This window comes from Podarcis pityusensis (genome assembly GCF_964106645.2).
Source record: "Podarcis pityusensis genome assembly, chromosome: 7".
Classification (NCBI taxonomy): domain Eukaryota; kingdom Metazoa; phylum Chordata; class Lepidosauria; order Squamata; family Lacertidae; genus Podarcis; species Podarcis pityusensis.
In genome coordinates this window covers 45,598,052-45,623,616 of record NC_138031.1, presented here as the reverse complement: position 1 = coordinate 45,623,616, position 25,565 = coordinate 45,598,052, and the positions used below count along the sequence as shown (strand labels likewise).

The window sequence follows — 25,565 nt, the reverse complement described above, 5'->3', positions numbered from 1 at the left end:
AATTCATATTTCGAGTATCACTAATTTATAGGAACTGGAAACAATTTCAAGCCTTAAAATGCAAAGCCAAACATGTTAGGAAAGCAAGCAAAAAAAGTATCAGAAAAAATCAAACCTGGGTCCCTGGGCCACTGGCTGACTTTTAAAAAGAGACAAAAAATAATGCAACTTACAGCAACTATAAGACATTTGAATGAGCAAACCATGAAGGAAAGTGTAGAGTCTAGTGCCTGTTGGCAGCTAGCTCATGTCCCCTACTTGGCATAAGTATTTTTATGAAGCAACATTTGGAAGTTTGTGTAAAAGCTATTATGCACAGACGGCTCAGTAGCTTCTGACCGAAGAATACACAATGACACTCCCAAGTCTGGAGCCAGAGGAAACTTTCAGAAGCTTCTAAAGTTTTAATTCCTAACGTACAGCTTTGTTTCTTCCCAGTATAGAGGTACTGTATTTTTCGCTCTATAGGACGCACCCGAGCAAAGGACGCACCTAGTTTTTAGAGGAGGAAAACAAGTAAAAAATATTCTGAATCAAATCAGTGTCGGGGCTGAAGGGGGAAGCCTGGGGTTTCCCCATAAAGCCCCGGCATCCCCAAGCTAGAACAGTGAGATGCTGCGCAGTGCTCCGTCTCGCTGTTCTGGCTTCAGGGACAGCCCTTCAAGCCTCCGCAGGGCAGCGGGGTGCCTTCACCCCGCTGCCCTGCGGAGGCTTTGCGCAGCTAACCCCTAAGCCTTTGGAGCGCAGTGCGAGGTCCTGCTGCGCTCCAAAGGCTTCAGGCTGCTATCCCTGAAGCCTGGAGAGCGAGAGGGGTCAGTGCGCACTGACCCCTCTCGCTCTCCAGGCTTCAGCGAAAGCAACGCGAATCCTCTGGAGCACAGAGGGAGCGCTCCCTCTGCGCTTTGGAGGCTTCGCGTTGCTTTTGCTGAAGCCAAGGAGCCTGCATTCGCTCCATAGGACGCACAAACATTTCCCCTTCATTTTTGGAGGGGAAAAAAGTGCGTCCTATAGAGCAAAAAATATGGTACTTGATTTCTAAATAGAAACTATGTCTGGCAGCAACAGGAGAAAAAGTATCTGGGGAAAAGTTCCTGATGATGAATATTCAAACTGGCAGCTGAGCTTGGAGGAAAGTGTCAGTTTCTCATTCTGTTTCCTTAAACTACGTTCCTGGGCCTCAAAACCAGCATGAGGAAGTGTGCATGCTCCCCCTTCCCCCTGAAAAGCTCATACTGGAAGTACCTTGCAGGAGGGACCAAGGGCATCTGACTTTCTGTGGTTGCAGCAGAGCCTTTCCCAGTCTGCTGCCCTCCATAGATTGGGCTCCAACTCCAGTGCGGAGTCAGCCCCAACCTGGGTGGGAATTTTCAAACCACAGCAAGACGCCCCCCAGAAGAATCTGCACTGCACACAATAGTTTTCACCAGAGTATTATGATACCCAGCATTATGGCAAGTTATCACACGGGGTGCAATTTCTAGCAATTCTCTGCATAATGTTTGTAACATACGGTAGGCATTTAGGAGCACTGAGCAATTCCATGTAAAAATACAACTTCTGTAGAAATAAATGCATAATTCAAAGTAAAGCATAATACAGCATGTTATCCGTCTGTCTCTACAAGGAGTTCACTGCGTTAATAGTATAATATACAGGAGTCACGGTCCACCATTCACTCTGTTCACATTCTCTGTTCACAGTTAAAACATAGGACTGGAATTCTAAAAGGGCATTTATTGTTTTTGTTTTTATTTTTAAAAAACAACCTCACAATCTCCCTGCTAAAAATGTAGAGTGGGGCAACAAAAAGGAATAATCCCAGCAACGGGGAAAAACACTTCCACTGGAAATCCATTCTGTCCCTGTTCACACCAACGCACTTGGCTCTTTACCAGGGTTAATAAAAGTAGCCCAGAACACAGTCAAGCATTCATGTCCCATTAAAATCAACAATGTATCATTGTCCTAGCTACCCACTTTTTAAAAAAAGACTTGCTTGTCCCAATTCTGATTTTTACTACGCACTGACCAATGCAGTAGAAAGTTTGCATTTCTGAAACAGATATGATTGATGCACTGCTCTATTCAGAGGCTGGAAGACCCTGTTGTTGCCTTTTGTGAGAAAGGTAAGGTCTGGGAGGTAGTTTGACACATTTAGAAAATTAGTACTTTGCCATGTGGCAGGCCTTGTTTCCCACACTGACTACTGATGTGCCTTAAAGCAGGTCTTATTGCAAAACCTTGCCCTTATCTTGCATTAAACATGCAATTTCACAATTTATTTTTACAAGCCAGAAACGTTTGTCACTCGTAACTTCAGCTGTTTTGTTTCAGAAGCAATTCATCCCATCACATTCTTTGGACAATAGTCCAGGGTTATTTGGGTTCATTGACCTGTTTGCAAAGCAACTGAAACATCCTGCTGAATGTAATTATGCTGAAGAAACAGCAACGGTACCTAAAACAATTAAACTGATTTTAAATATGGACATGAATTTGAACCAAGAGTTGAATGTTTTCATAATTTGGGCTATTGAGCCTCTTAGCCTGCCTGATATCTAAAGCACTTTCTTCTTTTAGGAAAACTTTTTTCATCCTGGAGTTTCCAATGCAACTAGATGAACTTGTATTGAAGTGTTTTGATGTGTTTTCATCCCTACTTAGCAGTATTTAAATCTCCCAATTATGAGATTTCTGGCTGAACTTTTTTTTTTAAAAAATACAGCCACTGGAGCAACTGAATATTTAATACATGATTACTTTGGTGTTCTACCATTATAAAGCACAAAATTGTATCACTTTTTAATATTGACACTATCTGTCCTATCAGTATAACATCTGTGTAAAAGGACCAGAATGTGAGGTGTAAGTGGCCAAAATTTCAAATGAAACCTAATAAAAAGAACAACAGTTCAAAATTTTTCTTTGGAGTCATTTCTCCAGTTTTAGAAAGTGTTGCTTACTGGCAAATAATAATAATAAAAGGTATTTTAAAGTCCTATTTTTTGGGACTGAAATGGCTTCACAACCATTGTTATTTGTGAACATACCCACAACAAAGGTATGTGAATTAATGTGCTGTACACTCAGTATTTTCTACCATTATGAAAGAAACACGCAAGGAGTATTAAATATGGCAAAGAAACAGTCTATTTGACATATTGCTGTATTCTGTATTTAGCACCAAAATCACCTTGTTTGGACTGTGTATACAAGAGTGCCTGCTTCCTTCAAGTTGGTATAATGTTGCATGTACTTTACAAGCACAATAATCAAGTTCGAAATGTTTTTACAATCAGAAGTTGTGGTTTAAATGCCTTTTTAAGAATGGGAGTGTAGGCTGCATTTCACAAGGTAGCTTTGCAGCCCTATCATTCAACATTCCCTGAGACACATTTCAAAACCAACTTAAATTGCAAGGATGATAAAAAAACCTTAGCGCTAGGCTGTCCATGTATGTATGTATGTTCACACAGATGCATGTATGTTCATAGGCAATGCATGTCTTTTACAATGAGGGAATGCAGACCTCATGTTTTCATGGAATATGGGTGGAAGTATTACATGTGTACTGTGTCTGCTCGAGGTATGCATCTATTGGAGACTCAAGTGGAAAAGCATATAGATTAGTGCTGAGACTTAAAAATTGCAGACTCGTTGCATTTATTGGATATGAATTCCAAATTTTAAATTTCAAGACAGAATTGTACCAAAATTCTATTCCATCAGACTACTTCGCAATTGTAATCCCACTCCTGTCCCAGAATCATTTAACTTGCTTGGGTTACAACAGAGTATTCAACGGGAGAGTTTCCAAGTCTGCCTACCATTACTGTTTTCAATCAAACACTGCTGGAGAGACACAGGAGGTCAAAAATACCCTTCTTTCTAAATTCCCCTGGGACTAGCTACAAATTAATTCTGAGTCCCCACTGCTGGCCTAAAAATGCTAGGGATTTTCACAGACTCCAATGTGGCTCTACTGGAAATAATTTGTTTACCTCACTCATAAGTCTAATTCCACTTCTGAAATACAAGGGGCGACTGCTAAACCTAAGCGCTTTTGAAAGCTTTAATACGAGCAAAAAATCTAGTGAGCAATGACTGAAATGAGCAGAAGTAAGTAGTTAAATCACTGTTGTAAAATATAAGGCCTCTTTCGAAAATGATGGTGCAGTGAGTTTTCAGACTATGAGCAATTTGAAATGACAAAGTACTGCAGCACATAAGCAGTGGACATGTGTAGTATTGCCAGGCACTCCCAAGTATGCAGACATTTGAAAAGAGAGTTAGAAAAAACATTTGTAAACTATTAAATCAAGTGCTTTAGCCCCCAGTTTACTGACCTTGTCTTCCAGTCTTCCTCTGACTTTGACCTGTTTTTACGAGCAGCTCTTTGTTTTTCTTCAAGCCTCTTCTTTTCTTCACTTGCTACATCTACCAAGAGACAGACAGAGAAAAGGCTGGATCCAACTGAAACATACGGAAGAATACTCCCAATAGCTGGAATAGTGCTATGTCAGTGACTGGAGTAGAATTTTAATGCCGTTATGGTTGGCACAACTAGAATCTTGAGATTTTTGTGCAGTGGTGTGAACTGGTAGATCATTCAAACACCAGCTTCACTGTTTATTTCCCATACTCCCATATAATGGGAGTAACCAAGAAATGATGTAAGATAACAGACATGTAAGGTAGATTAACTAAGGGCATGAGCAAAAGTCTTATATGCAACAGGACTTCACCTTCCTCTTATCCCCACCTATAGCACCTCTCATGCCTTCCAACTCTGTTTCAGAAGGTGTATCCCCCCCCAACCCCCTGGAGCAGATTTTGAGGGTGTACAAAAGGCTGCCACAGGGGATTTGCAGTCATGTTATGGGAAGAAGAAGAAGAAGAAGAAGAAGAAGAAGAAGAAGAGTTTGGATTTGATATTCCGCTTTATCACTACCCAAAGGAGTCTCAAAGCAGCTAACATTCTCCTTTCCCTTCTTCCCCCACAACAAACACTCTGTGAGGTGAGTGGGGCTGAGAGACTTCAAAGAAGTGTGACTGGCCCAAGGTCACCCAGCAGCTGCATGTGGAGGAGCGGAGACGCGAACCCAGTTCACTAGATTACGATTCCACCGCTCTTAACCACTACACCACACTAGCTCTCAAGCAAAGCGATAGTGTTATGCGCAGTGATAGTGTTGGATCCACCCTGACATTGCAGCATTTTCACATATTTTTTGCTTCTGTAAATTTACATTGGAAATCAACTGAAATTTGTTAATATATCATGAGTTTGTGTTTGTGTAAAGTAAAGTCTGAGTAATTTTGATGGTATTGCTACAAAATCAGAAACCATCTCCTAATAAAAGTTGACACTGAGAAAGGACAAGCTGAAACTCATATTCAGAAGGCATAAATTTTCATTTATATAAAATCAATGACAAAACTGAGAACCATTGCACGAGAAGGAGCTGCCTTGCTAGCTGTAGCAGAGGAATGTCAGATGTAAATATTCTTAAAACAAAAAGTTAGCATCAGATTACTATTTATATCACTAACAGGCATTCCTTTGCAAGGGACTCTGTAAAATTTGATTGCTAAAACAAATCTATACATGAAAAGTATGTCCTATAAAATGAAGCATTTGGATATAGATTTTTTAAAAAAATAAAAAAATTCAGCTAGCCCTTTAAATTACCTATGTCACCATTTTCCATAGCTCTTATATCTGGCCTTAGCCTGCAGTCCGTTTTAGGAATAACACTTTCCATTTCTTCATCCAATTCATTCAAAGCCATAGCAAAAGTAGTGAAGTTGTACATCTGAAAAACAACAAAGAGCTTTTTGAATGTTCTTTTATTTTTATGAGCAAGTACCAGCTGTTAATAGGCTTATACATTCTCAAGGGATCAGTCTTGGGGCCTTTTATTCAATGTTTTCATTACAGTGACCTTGGGGAAAGGAGTATGTTCATGGAATGAACAGGTATCATCAAATTATCTAAGTAGCCTTTCAAACAGAAAACGGCTGGGATTTTGTGCAGGACGAACTAGAAGACTTCAAGAACTGGAATGGGATCAATGGAAAAGGATCAATGTCAACATAACAGAAAGTGTTAAGCTGCACGATGAAGGACAGGTTTGTTTTATTTGCAGCAAGCTCATCAATTGGAACAACAGGCAAGGGAATATTTCAGAACTCAGATCACCACAAGATGATTATGGGGAGTATTGGCTCCAATGTGATTGCAAACATTTACTAGTGTTAAATACTGAGAATTTAATGGTATATAAATAATAGGGGTAGGGATTACTTGAAACTAATTGATATCCAACTCTCCATGTTAAATAGATAGAATTCTAATTGGGTCTAAAGAACAAAAAAAGAGGCAGACAAGTATGCCACAAATCCAAGTATACAATATATATTCTGACATGTGCTGCAGTATATGTGTTGAGGAAGCAAGAGTCTAAAGTTTATATTCTGCCATAAAAGCTCTCAGGGAGGATCCTAATACTAAAAAAATTATTAAACTAACAGTAGAAATCCTAAATTTTATTTTAAGAACAAAACTATACTACTAATACACATCCCTTGTGCTAGTGAAACAGGAGCACTGGATCTCGCCTTGTGTCTAGGTAGGAAGGGGGTAGCCTTGCTCATGTTTGCTATGGAAAGAGAAAAGGCTAACTAAACCTTAAGTGTTTTATCAAAAAAATTCTACACTAATAAGGATAATCCTGTCTTTTACAAATGTTACACACAGTAATGGAGGTGCTAAGAGGTTGAGGAAGGTACAGCAAGAGGATCAAATTTAACTGCCAGACACCTACTTGTAACTTGCATTTTGTTTTTCCTGAAATGGAGGCACGAGCTGGTGGAAAGTTATCCATATTCTCTCCTCCCTTCACCTACACACCCTTTAACCCAGGCAACATGAGATAGACCTCACTCTTACATATACAAAGAAATGCAAATCCATGCAGCACATGTGCATGAGACAGAGCAACACACTGACAAAATGCAGAGTCTTGGTCAAGGTTCCTCACCTGTGTTGAGTTAGAAGGCCTTGGGGCTATCCTCCATAACAACACACTTCCAGGTATAACACACACACTTTCACAATCTGGCAAGGGCATCTCATCTGGTTCATCAGAACTGCCCATCTATAAGAAGAAAGCAAAATGAAAAATAAGAACCTGCAAACTAGCTCTAGTAGTTAAAAGAGGCAGCAGAATTAGGCACAGATGGAATATATGTATTATATTTTATATATACTCCCCAACCTTTCAAAAAACAAATGAAGGTATTTACAGATACATGGTCAAAGTGGAGACAATTCTGGACAACATAGGAGTTAACATTTAATAATTCCCAAATACTCTGCACAGGAGAGGGAGGGAGGGATCATTCTCAGACATGTCACTTGTTTGGACCACCCTGGAACATTCATAGGCAATAAGGAATTCCATGTCAAGGTGAGTAAGATGGCAGATGAGGGATGGAGCGATCTGTCCCCTACTCTGCTTGCCCACTTTCTGTGCTGGATGGAGAAGGCGGTATGCTCTGCCCTCTGCAGCCAGCACAAAACCAAGTTGGCTGGTGAAGGAGGAATGGAGAGAAGGCTTTGTTTCTTACTGATCTGCCTAATAAGCAGCTTAGCAGAATCACATTTCCTCTCCACAGGCTAGTAAGATACCTGGCCTTATATACAAGCCTGCATTAGAAAACGTATGCTTCAATGAAAAGGTGTTCTAGAAACACATGCTAGATTCAGAATAACCTAGTTTTTATTTTAGGATCTTGAGAAATGCAGCAAAACCAGCCTGCATACAGACTGCTACACTAAGATGAATGTTGTCAAAAGGTTCATGTGGATACTTTTCAGCCCCATTAAGGCACAAGTGAGCCATCTGTTGGCCACCTCCTACGGCGCAACACCACAAAGCTTGAGGGGGGAGAGAGAACATGTATCCTACCCACTTATTGCTTTGGTCAGTCCATTGCCCCATTATGCAGCCCCTCACTAGCCCCCAAGGTAATGTGTCCTTCATCCCAAAACTGATGCCTAGTCCTCCGTTAAATAGTGATGATTTCCCAAAATGCTCCCCAGGTGGTCGTACCATCCAGGCATCAACAAGACCTGCTTAAATAAGTTAACGCTTCATGTGCTTTCCAACTACACCCATAGTCCAAGTGGTGTGATAACCAACCAATCATGTAAATGACAGGGGCAAATATTAATGGTATAGGTACTATGGATATACGACTGAATTATCTCTTGACCTGCCCCGCTTGTGAACTTTTTGCTGACAGTTGGCAACAGAAAGCTGGACAAGAGGGTAACCTCTGACCCTCCAGAAGTTGCTGGACTACAATTCCCATCATCTCGGACCACTGGTCATTCTGGCTCTGACTGATGGGAATCGAATCCAACAACGTATGGAGGACAGCAGGCTCCCCACACACACCCAGAGACAAAGCTTTGATCAAGTCAATTCCTTGGTGTGTTTTTTTATTTTAAAAAATTCCAGTTCATATGCAATTGGGGGCAAGGGAAATAAATGTGCAGACTGCCTGGGGGAAACAAAATAACTGTCTACATCTTTTATGTTTGAGTGTATGCAAATTTACAAAACCATAGATTGTTAAAAGGAAGAAATTGCCAGGGGCAAAGCTCTGTTTTGTTGTTTTCTTTTTCTCCCCTTCAACCATGCATGTCTCTTCCCTTTCCTGTTCCTTAATTGGTTTTTAAAACCTTCTTTACTGCTGTATGTCTTTTGCGCCAGCTTTATTGGATCTTAGTGTGAGATACTGATTGTGGCCCAAGCTATTCAATTCTCCTTTTGAGCATGTGAAGCCAGAACTTTCTGGAAGGGACTTGGAAGTATCTCAGCTTCAAATCCTTGCCATTAATAAATCTGCTATTATCCAATTCCATCTTCCTTGTAAATTCCACGTATCTACAAGCCAAAGCAAGGCTCCATATATTTAAGCATTTTGCATTTTGCACCACAGCAGCAGCCATCTTCTGCATAACCAGAGTTTGCTAGTAACACAAGACTCATATACGAATGGTATGTTTTTCTTGTTTGCTCTTCCTGTCCTCCTGGGCCCTTCACAGGGCTGCCTCTCAAAGACTGCAGTAGATCTCTAGAGCCTTTCCATACTCCTGATAATAAGCGAAGTAAGCTGTGTTACAGGTAGCAATTCATGTGAATCACTACTGGAGCATTCTGAAATTATAAAAATTAAGCGTGTACCAGAATTGGTATCTCACACACACAAACTAAGGGAAAGATCCAACCAAAATTAAACATGTGCTAAAATGTCTCCCAACTTTAGTTGCAACAACCCCTGTGTTTTCGTGAGTAAAAATTAGATTATTTTCAGCTTGAATAATTTGAAGGTCTTTAAAAAGGTATGAGCTTCTTCCATGGGGCTGATCAACCCAAGAGCAGGCGCCACAATTTGCAATTGTGTGTACAAAGCCACACACACACACCCCTTACAAAAAGAGAGAGAATCCCACAAACTTTTCATGGCAGCCTGCCTCTCTCACAATTTGATGTTGTCTGCAAAAATCAATCCAAGGACAGGATACAACATCACAAATGTGATGAAGTTTAAAGAGCTTTTGTCTATTGAAAGCATTTTTTATATACCTCTATAATTACAGGACTACAAGATGCTGCCATCTCCATAAAAACAAGAAATAGGCTTGCTTTGGACCATTAATCAAAGTTTAATCCACCATAGGTTATGATGCCAGGAACATATGTCAGACCTGAAAACACCTCCCCTAAAGGTGTTTACTGTAAAGATTCTGATTTAATAATAATAATAATAATAATTTTATTTATGCCCTGCCCATCTGGCTGGTTTTCCTCAGCCATTCTGGACGGCTCCCAACAGAGGACTAAAAACAGAATAAAACTTCGAACATTAAAAACTTCCCTAAACAGGGCTGCCTTCAGATGTCTTCTAAAAATCAGATAGTTGTTTATGTCATTGACATTGATGGGAGGGTGTTCCACAGGATGGGCGCCACTACCAAGAAGGCCCTCTGCCTGGTTCCCCTGTAACCTCACCTCGCAGTGAGGGAACCAGAGTTCTTTGTTGCATATGAAGCAGGGAACTCTAGCTTAATATTGGTAAACTAGAACAGTACATTGGGATGTAACCTAGCTTATTTTCCTGGCTTGTTAACCAAGGGTAAGCCAGAGTTCCTTCTGCTTTGACATAACAGGAACCCTTAGCTTAATACAAGCCAATGTGTGCCAAAGCTGAGTGAGAGGCGAGGGCAGTGAAAGAAGTGTGCTTTGGGCCCAGTGTGCTTTCCTCATTTTATAAACCATGGTATATGGAGTTCTGCAAGATTGTCCAAACTGGGTCACATTGTGAACTAGGCATGCAAAGTCCAAAGGAGAAGAAAAATCGTTTTCAGGATTTTTAAAGCACTGAGGAAAACAGGATGGCTGCATAAATCCTTTCAAATCATGCACAATACCACCAGGTATTTTTAGCTGAGGACATTTTTACTGCTGTTAGTTTTAAACACACATCACTGTTACCAAATTACGTTTTAATATCAATACCTGCTTGTTGTTTTTCTTCTCTTCTGTGTTCTTCTTGTCATTCTTTTTGTAAGCTTCAAATGTTGCAAGATCAACGCTATACAAACACTCAGTCCATTTTCCATAGAGTGCACAAAGTTTCTTTTTGCTGTCAAAGAGCCCCCCACAAAACAAACAAATTAAGGAACAGCTGAAGTACTGACTAATTATAATATTCAGGTTCACACTTTAAACCACTGGTCTTCCAATTGGTTGCTTGGGACTCAATACTGGGTCACAGCATGACCAAAGATGGGTTGCAACAGCAGGTCTACCACCATAGAAACAGAAGGTAGAAAATTAAGACATGGGTCCTCAGTGTATGTTTTCATTTTAAAGGTGGGTCCCTGGTCTGAAAAGGCTGAATGAAGACTACGGCTCTAAACAGAAGTTAAGACAGTAAATGCTCAACTCACAGAAGCTAATGAGCATCTAAGTCAGGTGTAGGGGACATTTTTCAGACCCAAAGGAAGCATTTTTCTCTCACAAAATTGCATGCCACTGGTGAGCAGGGACAGAGACAAAAGAAGGAAACACAAAGAATGTGACTCTTGCCTTTGTACAGTGGGCTGCGTTCTAATCATGCAGAAGCCAGAGGTTCATACACAAGTCTCTCTCCATCCAGGCAAGCAAGCAAGGGGCTTTATCGCAGTTAAGACCACATTCTAGCCAGCCCAAAGCACTCAAGGAAATGGGAGCAGGGCCAGTGAGGGGGGGTGACCTGAACAAACACCTGAGGACAAGAGAGGTAGCCTGGAGGGCCAGATCTGCCCCCTGGGGCCTGAGGCTTCTCAACCCTAGTTATGCAACATAATTTAGGCTAACAGCATTTCAGCATTTTTGTAAAAAATAAAAATGAATGATCTGCCATCTGCTTTAGAAATATTAGCAGAGAGGCTTGCTTACCTTTTATCCTGAATGTAACCTTCCACTTTGTGCAACTCCTTCCCAAAAAGGCCACAGGGCTTGAAGTTTAACATGCATTTTTCACCAGTTCTGTGGGGGCAGAAAATAAAGTTTAACTCTACGCCTTCTCATCATTTACACTTTCACATCAAATACCGGCTTAGCCATTTAAAGTACTTCAAGCATGCAAGCTCTAGCTCCTGTAGCGTTCAGCATAATATATGTACTATATCTGCCTTGGGTTTATGAGCTTTACTACTAAGGAGATACTTTGAAAGCGTTAAAGGAAAAAAGTAGCCCTGACCTAATATAAATTAAATACATTGGATCTCTGACCACTGCAAGAGTAACATAATATTCCCTGACACACTCTCTCTCCAGGAACATTTTGGATCTGAGGGATGCAGAGCAGTGCTATTCATGTTGCCTGACAACACTGATTATGCTTTTAATGTTTTCTTAGGCATCGGAATTAAGAGTGCATTTTATATCTGATACAGTATGAGCATGCCACACTTTCAAGCTAAGTAGCAAGTTAAGACTTCCAGCTTACTTGTGATTGGTTATTTCCATATTCCCATACTGCTCAATCCAAAGCTTGCCCACAATAATGTTATGCACACAGCATGTAGGATTTGTCCATGTGTATGCTTCATTATGTCTGAAAGGGAGCAAAGAGAATAAGCTCTTAGATTCACAAAACAAAAGTCATCAGAACATGCCTTTAGGTCAAAATCTTTCATGGTGCAAGGAAGCGTAAGTTGATGATTACTTTTCGCTCTCACAATTTTGTAGGCTTTAGCAAATCTTGGCCAGTCAGTCCTGCCTTAACTCTCTCCCCATCTCCTGGCCAGATGAATCTAGGTTTCAGGCATGCACCATGAAAGTCTCCTATCCTAGATTTACTTGGGAATCTCTCAAACACATTTAAGACAATCCCAGAATAGCCAACTCTTCTGCACAGGTTTCAAAGACAGGGACTTCAGCAGCTGACCTTGCTTAAACTCAGTCAAATACAGTCGTACCTCGGGTTACATATGCTTTAGGTTACAGACTCTGCTAACCCAGAAATATTGCTTCAGGTTAAGAACTTTGCTTCAGGATGAGAACAGAAATCGTGCTCCAGCGGCACGGCAGCAGCGGGAGGCCCAATTAGCTAAAGTGGTGCTTCAGGTTAAGAACAGTTTCAGGTTAAGTACAGACCTCCGGAACAAATTAAGTACTTAACCCGAGGTACCACTGTACTATACTTAGATGTAGATCAGTCCACCTGAACTCTGACAAGGAAAGATCTCTGCCCTTATCAGATGGGCACACCCATCCTCTGGTTCTCAAAGCTCTGACAGCCAGACCTGTGCAGTTTGCCTTCCTTCCTTTTACTTATGTACCATGCCTGATTGGTTTCATCTCTACAAATGGGGAGGGAGTGTTCAGATTTAAGGATAGAACAGTAGCTCCCCAAATGTTTTTTTCCCCCACAAACCACTTGAAAATTGGTGAGCGCCTTGGCTGAGCACTTGATGATTTTTCCATCTGTCTTAGCAATTGTAATGCTTTAGTAAAGATGCCGTATAATTTTCTAATTGTATTTGCATTGGTTTTTTTATTTCCTGTATATTGTATTTGATTGTAATCTATAGCATTTAAATTGTAATACAATCAAATACAATATACAGGAAATTTAAAAAAAACAATGCAAATACAGTTAAAAATCAGCATTTAGCATGATGGGTATGCTGTCTCCCAAGTTCACCAACACAACACAGACCACCTGAACGACCACAGTTTGGGAACTCCCAGTATACATTATACAACACTGTGGTTTACATGCCACTTGCTTTTTGCCTAAGGCAGCCAAAAGGTATCAAATACATCAACTTACTCAAGAAGTTTCAAAGTTATTATCCCTTTGGGTTCTGCTTCAACACTCTTTCCCCAGAACTTTAGTTTAGGATAAATAGAACCATGAAACACAAAGTCATTGCTCAGTCCTTCAGCATAAAAAGCACTGATTGGTGGGTGATGACTAACTTGCTCCGAGATGAGTCTGAATCCAAGGTCCTCTCTAAACATGGAAAGAAAGTGACAGTTGAGTTATTTGCAGTTTCTCTACAAAAGGGGATAAAATGAGGCATTGCCACATCAGCTTTGTACATTAAAAAAGAATCAATGAACAAAATCTTAAATATCTGACATTAACTTTCAATTCTCAATGAGCCAGCCAGTTAAACTGCACTGTGAGTTTGTTACCTGATCAGTTCATACGTCTCTCCAAGTAATGGGTTGAATGGCTTTCCTGTACGTTCCCACTGAGAGGCAACAGCTGAGACAGCAAAGGCAGCTACACACTGTTGAAAAAGCAATTTGCACTCATATTTACGTTTGTTTAAAGCAGAAATCTTACCAATTATTTTGTGTGTGGGTTTTTTTAAAGCACTACATCTCATAAAGAGGTAAGCATTCAAGTAGTTAAGTAGCATGAAAACATGTAACGAGAAAAAAGTCAATTACAACCACCATTTTAAAAATAGAGTTAAGCAGTACTGCTTAATGCCAACCTAACATCTCTGATATTCAATAGCTGGAGACAAAATTACTTTTATTTCATTTATTTATTTCATTTATTTATTTCATTTATTTCATATTTTATTTCAATGTGCACAACAGTGTTTCAGATGTTGTAATAATAAGCAGCTCTCTTTATCTACCTGCATGAAACAGTATGCAACATTCAGAGAACACCAGATGCATTTATTTTGAGTAGAGTACCTGCATTCTTTCAACTGGGTCCAAAAGTGAACTGGCCTTATGAATTAAGTATGTATGCTCCATATATTCTGTCAGTCGCTGTAGGAAACTCAGTGGCTCGTTAAAAATTACTGGCATAGTGATCTTCGACAGCTCCTAGCAGAGTGTTAAAAGCATTTATTAAAAATGTTTACATATACTACTGTACATTGCCAACATTAAGACTGGTATATGTCTTATCCTAAAATACAGCTGGTACATATTGGGGAAGGTAGAAGGTGATATGAAAGGAATGGGGGGGCGCAGGAACACTGCCTCCCTTTTAAACAACAGCCCGTACAGCATGCAACGAGTAGAGTACTGAAGTTGTACCAGGGAAACCTGGTTTCAAACCTGGTTTCCACTAAGCCATGAAACTCACAAAACAATTCCTAGTCCCTCACTCACTCTAATCTACATCACAGGGTGGTTGTGATGATAAAATGGGCAAGGGAAAGGACCACCCTAAGCTTGAGAATATTACTAAAACACAAATCATGAAAAGAGTTGAAAGAAGGCTGATTATTTTACAGTGAGCGGAAATAACACTTAGAAGGCATTAATGCAAAAGGGCCAGTATTAATTAAGCTGTAATTATTTTATTGTTAATTATTAATTACAATATTAATTATTAATTGCAGCATTAATTTATGAAGTGCCTAACAGGCACTGTATAAGAAATAAAAAAACCTAACAAGCTTTACCTGCAGGCTACAAACCAGAATTGATTCCCCCAACTTAAGTTCTTCCAGATGTTTTGGACAAGAACTCGCATCATCCCTGACCATTGCTCATGCTGGCTGCAGCTGACAAAAGCTTGCCACACTTTTGTGACATTTGATTTTATATAAGACACACACCCATTTACTTCCGAAATGCATGCATACATCAGTCAGTCCTTAATTCTCTTATTCAAAAGTCAGGTTGGGGGGGGGAGGGATCAATAATCTATTACTACACATTTACTATAAAGACTATGATTAAGCTTTTTATTCAAAGCAATGCTTCACCTACCATTCCAATGCACTTTCTTAAGATGCTCCAAATACTGAAATCATTTCTGGAAAACATTGGAGAAGGCAAGCTTGTCCTAGATGGGGGGGGGGGGGGGCAAGAGACCAAGTTCATTAGACCTGAATAATATATTTTTAGTTTGCAGAATGTCTTTATTTGCAGAATGAAGAGTGTACACAATACTGACAGAACAGAAACCTGTACTACAACAGCCAACTGGTCTCCCAGCCCTCAATTTTTCTATTCAAATAGGGCTCATGATACATCACTGATCACAAACCAGTTATGTACCTGAATATAAACCACCCAAATGTGCTGCATAGTAGCAATAAAGATAATTCAACTTTGGTTGGGTAACCAATTCAGACTGTTTTGTCACACAGGTAGCTGAGAGGATCTGTCCTCAATATAAAAGTATGAATAATTATACTAAATTTGGGTCTATGTAAGGCATTGTCATACATGTAATTAAGAACTACAGTACTTAAGGTTAAACAGCCCAGTATTCTGTATGAGTAACCACAGCTCAATCTGTAAAAGCAATTTTTTAAAAACAGGACTTTAAGAAAAGATGTGCAGCTGTGTAAACGTATTTCTGGAGCACGAGAGGTGGGTGGGTGACGTCCCACTTAATTCTGGACACTTGGTAAAGGCATTAAGTGTGTTAAGGAGCCTACCTTTGGGTGGGGGAAGCCTGTTCCATTTCCTTACTATGCAACTGCTTCCCCTAGTCTCATACAATTCAGTTGAGTGATGAAGTTGACTAGATTAGACTAGAAGCTGTCTGTGATCCAGACAAATTCTCACCTAAGGAAGACTTTTCTGAACGGTGGGATATTATCTGGATGGCTCTCTCTTACTCTGTCCCTGCCCCAAATATATATTAAGCTGTCTTTTTTTTTTTAAGCTCAAAAACCAGTTCTAACAGTGCCAAGAAAGAATGACTTTTCATGGTTGTCATCCAATGTGTTCCTGCAACAGTCGCGCTAGAATGTAGATGGGTATTGCAGCAGGTGCTAGTCATGCCTCTGTAAGAATACCGTGAGAATTATTGCTTGAAGCAAAAAAGCCTACAAAACCAGTTTGACAAGAGCCCATAATGGAACAGGAAAAATGAACATGCATTATCACTGGAAGTAACTGTTCTACAATGCCACTGTCCAACTCCCTGAAAGATTATCCTTGTACAAAGCCTCTACTACAGCACCTTTTGGCACCAGATGTGTCTTCATTCCGCCAACAACAGAAAATACAAATGTTTTTACACTTGTATTATATATATTTTTTAAATCCCACCACCCACCACAACCACCAACTTAATTGCAAGTGGTTAGCTTTTAATCCTACATCTTAATCAAACTCACTAGAAGGGCTATTAACCTATCTCACAGGGTTGTGAGATTAAAGTAAGCAAAAATACCTGGTAACCTGCCAAAAGCCCTTATGGCAGGAAAACCTAACTTGTATTTATCCAGTTCTAATGGTGCAAAATACATTATTAATTTCTACATCAGGCCAACATAAACTCAGTGAATTCCCCCAACCCCTGCCCCAATAAAGCACTGTTAGCATGCAAGTCAGCATGAAAAATTGAATATTTTAAGGGAACAATTTTAAGCTAGGAGGCCTTTAATATACTTGTGCACCAAAGAGATGCTGTCTTTCCAAGCATAATTTGCTCTTTTTTTAGTCACCAGACCTGGGGAATCCCAGTCCAAATATGTTCCTTCTTCCAGTATTAAATAAATGTGATCTTTGTTTTTTAAAGTAACACAAAACACAACCCTACAGGTGCACTTGCTTCGTGTTATGATTTTCCTCAAAAGAACACCAAAATGAATAATCTGTATATCACTAAAAACACTTGACATTTTGTAACCGGGTGTTTTACCCTTATAGTAAGAAACACAATTGGAGAAAATTGTTCTTCACTTTCCTGAGAACAGTCATCCTGGGAGTAGTGAGTTCAATCCTCATGCTATATGGAGACTGTTCAAAATAAATCTCTGCCTGCCATGAACAAAATCCTGTCCAAGTCTCTGAAAATAGTCCCTCTGAAAATTTCACAGTGTTGCTTCAACCTCCCTGAGCCCAACAGGAAGTCAGATGGCAGACTCCTGTCATTGTAAAGTTGTTTTCCTGGATTTACTACCTATTTTGAATGTACTTCTCTACTCAACAAACTCTTTCCAAGGATCCACTAAACAGATCCAGCCTGGTGCACTGGACCCCCAGAGTCTTTCCTCTTTTATTTTCCCTCCTTAGAGGAGACATGTTTTTGTGGCATCCTGGGCCACACTTGGTAGGGAGAAGCCAAAAGCTGGGAAATCCGCAAGGTTACTTTGAACCTCCCCTTCAGATATTTTTCTGACTCCTATGGCACATGTCAGCAGCAAGTGAGCTTTCCCCAGTACCACAGCCTTTAGGAATTCCAAGGGCATCTCCACTAAGCAGGTGAGTCACTCAGCTCAAAGCCTTAGAATTCACTCTTGGGATAATTCACTCCCACAAGACTTGGGCCCTGCTTGTGGACTTCCCATAGGCATGTGGTTGGAGACTGTGAGAACAGCATGCTGGCCTCGATGGGTATCTGTGTCCTGATCCAGTGGGTTTTATTTTGTTTATGTCTTTAGCTTACTTTCACAATGCATCCCCCCCCTCTCTAATTACGGTATTGCGAGCTTAGCCCTATTGCTGAGAAGGCTGCTCAGTCAAGAAAGAGGTCAGCAATGTCTTACACTGACCGTTTTCTCCTGTATCATGAATGAGCAACAGTCTGTCCCTGTCTTTATGTTCTCAAACTACACAGCTCAGTTTCTGCCTGTGTACACCACTAAGGATATGCATGTTCAAATATTAGTGTTTCATTATTTTGTAGCACAAGAGAAGGCAAGCCCACAGAAAGAGAAAGCAAATGCAGTGGAAAGTTGACAGAGAAGTTGGTTTTCTGTAACTTTCCATTAAGATTAATGCTAGATTGCACAAAATTGAAGGGGAAAGGAAACAACTGCACCCCAATAGCGAAGGTGGCTATTAAGCACAACTTTGGGTGGGGGGACACAACTGCATAGAAATAGAATAAAATGCTCTCAGCCACCATTCAAAATTTAATAGTAACATTATTTGGGAATACCATTCAATGCTTCCCATGTTACATGCTGCATTAGCCACATCTACACTATGTATTTCAAAACCAGTTGACCCATCAGGGCTTTCCCCAAAGAACTCTGTGAAGAAACCCAAAGCAGTCCATGTCCCTTTATAAAACAATAGTTCAGGGCTCATTGGGTGGAAGCCATGAAGGTTAAAACAAGTTGACATTTAGAGTATAGACATAAATATCACTTGTGAAACAGTAATGTGCTTAAGTTATATTTAGGGGACTTCTCTATCTGCCCACCCCCACCCCCATTAATAATTTAACACCCCCACCCCAGCTAAGCTAAGAGTACTATATCTGGGAAGGAAGTAGTGGTCCCTTCACAGGACAGGCCTGCATCCAGATAACATTTTGACTCCACTTGATGGGAGACAGGAAGGCCCCGTTATTAAGGCAAGTGCCCAGTCCAGGATATCTGAAAAAGAATTCACAAGTGAGACAGAAGTCTTCAATTTCAGAAAAGAAAACACTTGCATGACTCTAAAGCTCCTTAACAATATGCCTCCCTATACTTCTTTGCAACTATCATCAACAACCAACATTTATTACTTACTCCAGTGAAAAAGATCAGGTGGGGGGGGGGGGGAAGATTGTCAGAATTGATTTCATCCAAATTAGTGCAAAAGGGCAGGAAAATGTTTTCTAGTTTTAGAACTGCTTTCTTCAGTTACTCATCAGGATAAAGGGCAAGGTTTATATTGTTTATTTTACAGTAATCTTTATCCCTTCAGCCAAAAAAATGCCCCAGACCAGTATACAGAGCAATACAAAACAATAGAGTCACCGCCCTCAGGGTTATAATTTAAAAAGACAACACAATGGAGAAATGGTTCAGGAAGAATGAAGAAGTAAGATGATTCGGTTCAAGTTCTTAGTGTCAAGTTCTCTTAACAAACAGCTGGGGTAGAAAAATCCGAAGAGAGGCAGTCACTGGCCTCTCAGTTGCAGTGATGAAGCGAGAGGCCCTTCCCTGGCTGCCACCAGATTGCAACGGTGAGAAAGAGGAACATGGTTTCTCAGCTTAATAGATTTTTAATTCTATGAAATATTTTGCTTTATTTCACTGTACTACATTTTGCATTCCTTATGCTATATGCCCTAAACGGCATGGTATTTGTTAACTCAACAAAGCAGCTAACTATGGGCCTCCCAATTTCAATAGTGTTTCAGTGAATAAAGAGGGGACGCGTTATACTAAGGAAGTGTGTGTTGTGTCTCAATAAACACATTCCTTGCACAGGTTATTTGCAGAAGACAAGCTGACACTAGTGTTTAACTTGAGCAATGCTTTTTTGTTTTTTCTATTTTAAAAAACATTGTACCACTTTTACTGCTGCAATTCTGAAGGGGTACATGTGTATGTCTGAGTAACGCTTCTAGCAGTTTTTGTAGCGAATGCTTGGTTTATTTTACAACAGTAAAAAGACCTGCATTTTCATGGCAATAAAAATAAAGGCATAACCTTCAAAAACTGGCCAGGTAATGTTCCAGTAAGTAAAAACAAAAAACAAAAGAACAGTAGATAAGTTGACGGAGCCCATGGAACTTGACCAAAATGGATCTGGAGCACATCCTGGCATAGTGACCTAAAAAAGACTGATCTACGAGTCCCCAGGTAATGGGATTGCGTCAGTCAGGAACCCAAGAGATGGCTTTAGCCAAGCCACACTCTCAGCCTCCACTTGCCATATGGGTACAATGGTTACCTACCTTACAGTATTGTTTTAGCGATGACAGCAGGATATGCTATGTGAAAGCACTTTTCGCTAGCATCATCATCTCATTATTACGGAACTCATGTAGGACCTACAACAAAGTGTTGTTGTGTGGAATGCTCCTGTTCAAGGTTCCAGCCAGACATGCCCAGGACTTCCCAGGATACGCCAATTTCACCACCATCCTGGTTTTCCATTTCCCTTCCTTCAACTGTCAGCCAGAGTTCTGTGGTCACTGATATTCTCAGTTTTCACTGGGCAGTTCTTGGCATTTGCCCCTTTTAAGGCTCCCCCCCCCAAAAAAACCATTCTGCAAACATTGGGGTTTCTTTTCCCTGCCTCCCATCTGCTCCCAGGCATGCTGAAACTTCCCTCTTGCACGCTGATGGTGCTATTTTGGCTAGATAAGGATCAGTACTCCGAGAATTGAGTTCACTATTAATGTATAGAATGTACAGAAGAGAACATGCCCAAGAGTCAGGAACTTTGAATGAAAATTCCAGTCTGATCTACTAAGTCTCATAAAAGCCATATTTACAGTTTACATCCAGTTTCACTATGCTATACCAATGGGTTGCACGCCTTAAATAACATGATTAGTACAAGCTGCATATGGTTTGTATCAAATGGCAAATATTCTTTTCTGCTTCAGATCATGTACTCTTTCAACGTTAGTTATGTATTGTCAACAATGAAAAATCCCAAGAGTTTGAGCATGCCAATTACCGTATTTTTCGCCCTATAGGACGCACTTTTTCCCCTCCAAAAATGAAGAGGAAATGTGTGTGGGTCCTATGGGGCGAATGCAGGCTTTCGCTGAAGCCTGGAGAGCGAGAGGGGTAGGTGCGCGAGAGGGGTTGGTGCGCCTGGAGAGCGAGAGGGGTCGGTGCCTGCATTCCGAAGCCTGGGGCGTGCTGAAGTGTGTGCCCGGGCTTCGCGCAGCTCTCTGCAAGCCTGGGGAGACCGGCGCGGCTCCCTAGGCTTGCGGATAGCAGGCTGTTCTGGGGGCTGGGGTCAGGGGAAGCTCGGGCTTCCCCCGCGCCAGCCCCGTGCCTGGGGGGGGGGGGTTTTCCCCCCTTTATTTCCCCCCCCAAAAAAACTAGGTGCGTCCTATGGGGCGGTGCACCCTATGGGGCGAAAAATACGGTATCTCAAGCAACTGATAGCAAATGCCTAAGTTTAGGACCAGGGACACAGAAAAACAAGCAACAAAACACATTCTTTGCACATGAAGTTGGCTTTAGCTCTCCTTTCACCTATTCTAGTTACTTCTCATATTCAAGGCTAAATTTTACAGGACAGTATTCTTTAATGTTTAAATTTGAATGATTCTGTGGTGCGGCTATATGGAGCTAGTTAAGCATCTACAAGGTACACCCCATTACATATCATGGAGGTCTCCAAACACATCTTCGTAGACTGAACTTGTGGCCAGACTTCCCTCAAACTGTTTGGACTATTGTATCTCTTCCCCTCGCACCCCAGACCATCCAAGATAATCTTCTGGACTAGGTGGAAGGCATGGTACAACAACTATTTTATCTTCAGCAATGTTTGGAGCACTGAATGAAGACCAACCATGTATAGTTCCTCACCACCTTCCTCCCCGTTCTCCCCACCTCACAATCCCTTACCCCCAATCCAACCAAGAGTCAATAAACCAGCTTCGTGTCATTCAAGAAACTAACAGCATTTGAAGTGCTACAAATGGACTGAACTTCAGCATCCATTTAAGTCCCAAGAAGAGGGGCAAGTAGCATCTCAATTCTGAAACTCTGAAGTTACTTGACTGTATAGTTTGTGTCGCTAGACACAGCCCTAAAAGCACAAAAATTAAGGCAGATGGGAGAGAGAGCAGTATATGGCCTTTATTTTGGCAGAGGCCAACACGTCACCTCCTGGTAGTACCAGCAAAGCACAGAATCTTTAACCAGAAGGGGTCCTCCTTCCTGTTGCAATCACAAAAAATGAAGTACAGTACAAGACCTCGTTGGGAGTGAGAGCTGCAGCCAATTAGTAGCACTTCCTTCGGCATGCCACTTATTGCACATAGACACAAACAGCTGAGGAAATCAGTTAACATGCTTTTTTTTTTGGTAGAACAGGAGTTGTTTCTACATTTACATACAGGTGGTTCCATTCCTGACCTGTGTGTGTAAGTGGAGTTTGCATTAGCCCACCCTGCCCCCATTCCACCCCACTTTGGGACCACTTCCGGGTTGGCAGCAATGAGTGTGTGCGTGATCATGTGTCAATCCGATGCACATAAAATGGTCACTGCCTGTACTTGGGCTAATGAACATTATTTACATGTCTGGCTCACTGATAAGCCCCCAGTTAGCCTTTGTATATTTGGGGCTTTTAAAATATTGTTTTTAAATATCATTATGGAAGTTTAAATCTTTTTGCTATTTGAAATCAGCACCCTAGAGTCATTAGCAACATTTCTTACCCCTTCTCATTGCTGACACCAACGCTGAACCGGGATTATGCCAGTGTCAATGTGATTATGACAGAGTAACACGGCCAGAATTGCCCCTTCGATCTATTACACTTCAAAATGAACTTCCACTGAGGAAAACTGAGCAGCCAGTTTCTTGTTCCGTTTTAAAAATGAAATGGCACAGTAACAAGTGACAAACACACAGACAAAAAGACACTACTAGGCCTGTGCATGTGTTTAGTTATTTTCCCCCCATCCTTGTTTCAGAACTGCGCATAATGTAAGCCTAAGCATGAGAACCCAAAAGTGAACATGTCAGATGAAATGACAACTCGTTCCCAAGACTAACTGGTTTGCTACGTTCTTAGCAGAAAAGTCACATGCCGCATGCAAAACATGTCCAATTCCAAACTTTGGCAGAATGTCTTTTCTGTATGTAATACAAACATCACTGCGGTTCTAGAATCATGACAGATATTTATTTACAATTTTTACCATAAAAGTATGTTCACCTTAGTGTTGTATCAAAGCTACATTTAAAATTACACATGCATTTCCGCCCCCTTTATATATATATATATTTAGTTATAAATGCAAACATAAAACACTCAGACAAACCATGGTAAAACATTGCCCACATAAATGTATGTTACAACAGTAGTCACGGTATGACAAGAGAAGAAAACAGTACAAGAATCCCAAGACAACTGAACAGCTTCATCCCCTGAGGAAGTTTGCTCCAAGGCAAAATTTAGATTGGTTTTCCCACAGAGCTCTGAGAATCTGCATCAATATACAGTATTTGCAGACACCAATTCCCTAAATAGCGCCAGATGACAGGTCAGATATTGCAATATAGTTCACAAAGAGATGTGAGCTGGAAAGTTAAAAAAGAATACGCCCTAGCTACATTTTTAAAACACTACCAAAAAGTCCATTAAAAAAACAGCAAAAGACATAATTATTGGTGAATAAGGGTATGGGGGCAAAATTATACAGATGTAAAAAAAAAAATAGTGACCAAAAAGCCTAATGAGAGACATCTGTAGTGGAAAGAAGAGAAATGCCAGGGGACTGAGGAACAAATAAGAGCTTGGCGGCTCTTGTCACCTCTTGTTTACCATTTTGGCAATACAGTTTTACAACAAGCATTGTGGAAAGCTGCCAAATTGCAGATTGTTTCCTATAGTTAGAGCTGCTTTGAGCTTATCTTTGCTGCCTAGCAAAAAATCATTTGATAAAGGACCCTAATCCTTCCTTTCTCCACGGAATGAACACTGTGCAAACTGCATTAACAGGACTATCTTATCTAACGTGAGAAGGGGCATGGGAGATGAAGTGGGGAGTGTTGGCTATCATTTATTAAACAGAGTCAATCTGGGGTGTGTGTGGAATTTTTGACTGCTTATTCGTTTAAATTTCATTGTGCCTAGAAATTCTGAAATATTTCTACAGTCCTACAATGATTGTGGGTGAAGACATGACAGGTTTCATTCTGCACACAAGCCATGGTGCCATTTTGCGGTGATCAGAATGCATTAAATTGAGCCAAGAGGCAAGCATGGAAATGTTGATACATATGAGAGTGAAACGTATTTAAACCAAACTCTCTCTCTTGAATTTGTCTTCAGCAAATAAAATAAGGTCACCATCTTTATGCCAAGCAACTAGTGATAGTGAAACAGTGGAAGTAAAAAATAAATGTGCACATATTAAATTCTCTCTGCATTGAAACCTGAGAAATAAGGTGCAGTATTTGTTACATGTCACAGGGGATCTATTGTCCTCCTTTTACATGTAAAAAAGTTAAGAACAGATGAAGCAGAAGATGTGTGACATTTGTCTTCAATATGACCTCTTGCTTTTGATGTTTTTTGTTTGCAAAAACATATTGAAATATCTGGCCAATACTAGCATTGAATGAATGATAATGCAAAGGCGATCAAGTAACTGGAAACTTTTTTTAAAAAGCAGTAAGAGACCCACATTAAAAAAACATGAAGAAACAAGAGACCAGTATTGATGTCAGTAAGACAAATTTAAATGAGCCAGAAACATGCATTGTTAAGAATTCATGTATTTCATTTGCAACATGGTGTAGTCACATCAATGTACCTCACTTTTTAAAAAAATGTTAACAACAAAAAAGATGATCTCATATTAATGAACTTCTGTTCCACCACTGTTCAAGGGGAAAGGCAGAAGTATCCCCAAGTATCTTTTATAGATACCACATTTGGGGTTTTTTTTCCTAGCACAGCAGTAAAGGTTGCAGCCTCTCTAGACAAAAATCCTACCTGTGTTTTTTGATGCCATTTGACAGAGTCTCTCCAGTTTTACAGGTCTTTTCTCCAGACATGTCAGACGTTATAGTGTCACTAGAATCCACACTGTCTTCTAATGAGTAAGTTGTCACAGTTTCAAATCCACTCAATGATTTTTCGGATTCTGAATCTGTAAGACAGATGAACGCCAAATGAGACACACTTCAGGCTAGCCTTTTGCAGGCTAATGGACACCTCCTTTGCACAGCGTAATGAAACTTAAGTAGCCTATGGTGTACTGATGACAGCGAAAACTGTCCAGTGAAAACTTAGTACAAGGAGAGACTGAGTCTCTGAAAGAACATGGGTGAGCAAATTGTTCAGTGCCAAGGATTATACAAAGATGGGAATGTGAGCAGGGACAGACAAGTACAGGGTACCAGCAAAACATCTTACCAACTCCTAAACTTAGGGCCGTTATAGGTGCGATATTAGCCTATCCTTTAACCATACTTATTGGAATCAGGGTTAAGATACGAGTTCCTACACAACTCTTTGTTTCATAGTTTTAATATGAGAATCCAGCCTTTTCCTTTAGGTGTGTCGTTTAATTCCTGCACTACTAGTTAAATTTAACACCAGGTATTCTCCTGAGTTTTTAGGGTT

At 40.5% G+C, this 25,565-nt stretch overlaps 1 protein-coding gene across 4 annotated transcripts in view; it reads right to left on the bottom strand.

Annotated features, from left to right (window-relative positions):
• The window catches only part of OSBPL1A (oxysterol binding protein like 1A), a 152,867-nt gene that overhangs the window by 2,758 nt on the left and 124,544 nt on the right, over positions 1–25,565 (bottom strand). For 3 of the 4 annotated variants that reach the window (XM_081014405.1, XM_081014408.1, XM_081014407.1), the window contains exons 17-28: positions 24,933–25,089; positions 15,318–15,393; positions 14,286–14,420; positions 13,767–13,864; positions 13,399–13,581; positions 12,070–12,177; positions 11,517–11,606; positions 10,593–10,719; positions 7,044–7,160; positions 5,693–5,816; positions 4,347–4,437; positions 116–139 (exon numbers count right to left, since the gene is read on the bottom strand). In XM_081014405.1, the coding sequence (XP_080870531.1) occupies positions 116–139; positions 4,347–4,437; positions 5,693–5,816; positions 7,044–7,160; positions 10,593–10,719; positions 11,517–11,606; positions 12,070–12,177; positions 13,399–13,581; positions 13,767–13,864; positions 14,286–14,420; positions 15,318–15,393; positions 24,933–25,089 (1,330 nt within the window). The remainder of the gene's footprint in view (positions 1–115; positions 140–4,346; positions 4,438–5,692; positions 5,817–7,043; positions 7,161–10,592; positions 10,720–11,516; positions 11,607–12,069; positions 12,178–13,398; positions 13,582–13,766; positions 13,865–14,285; positions 14,421–15,317; positions 15,394–24,932; positions 25,090–25,565) is intronic. The other variant, XM_081014406.1, reaches the window with a different exon arrangement.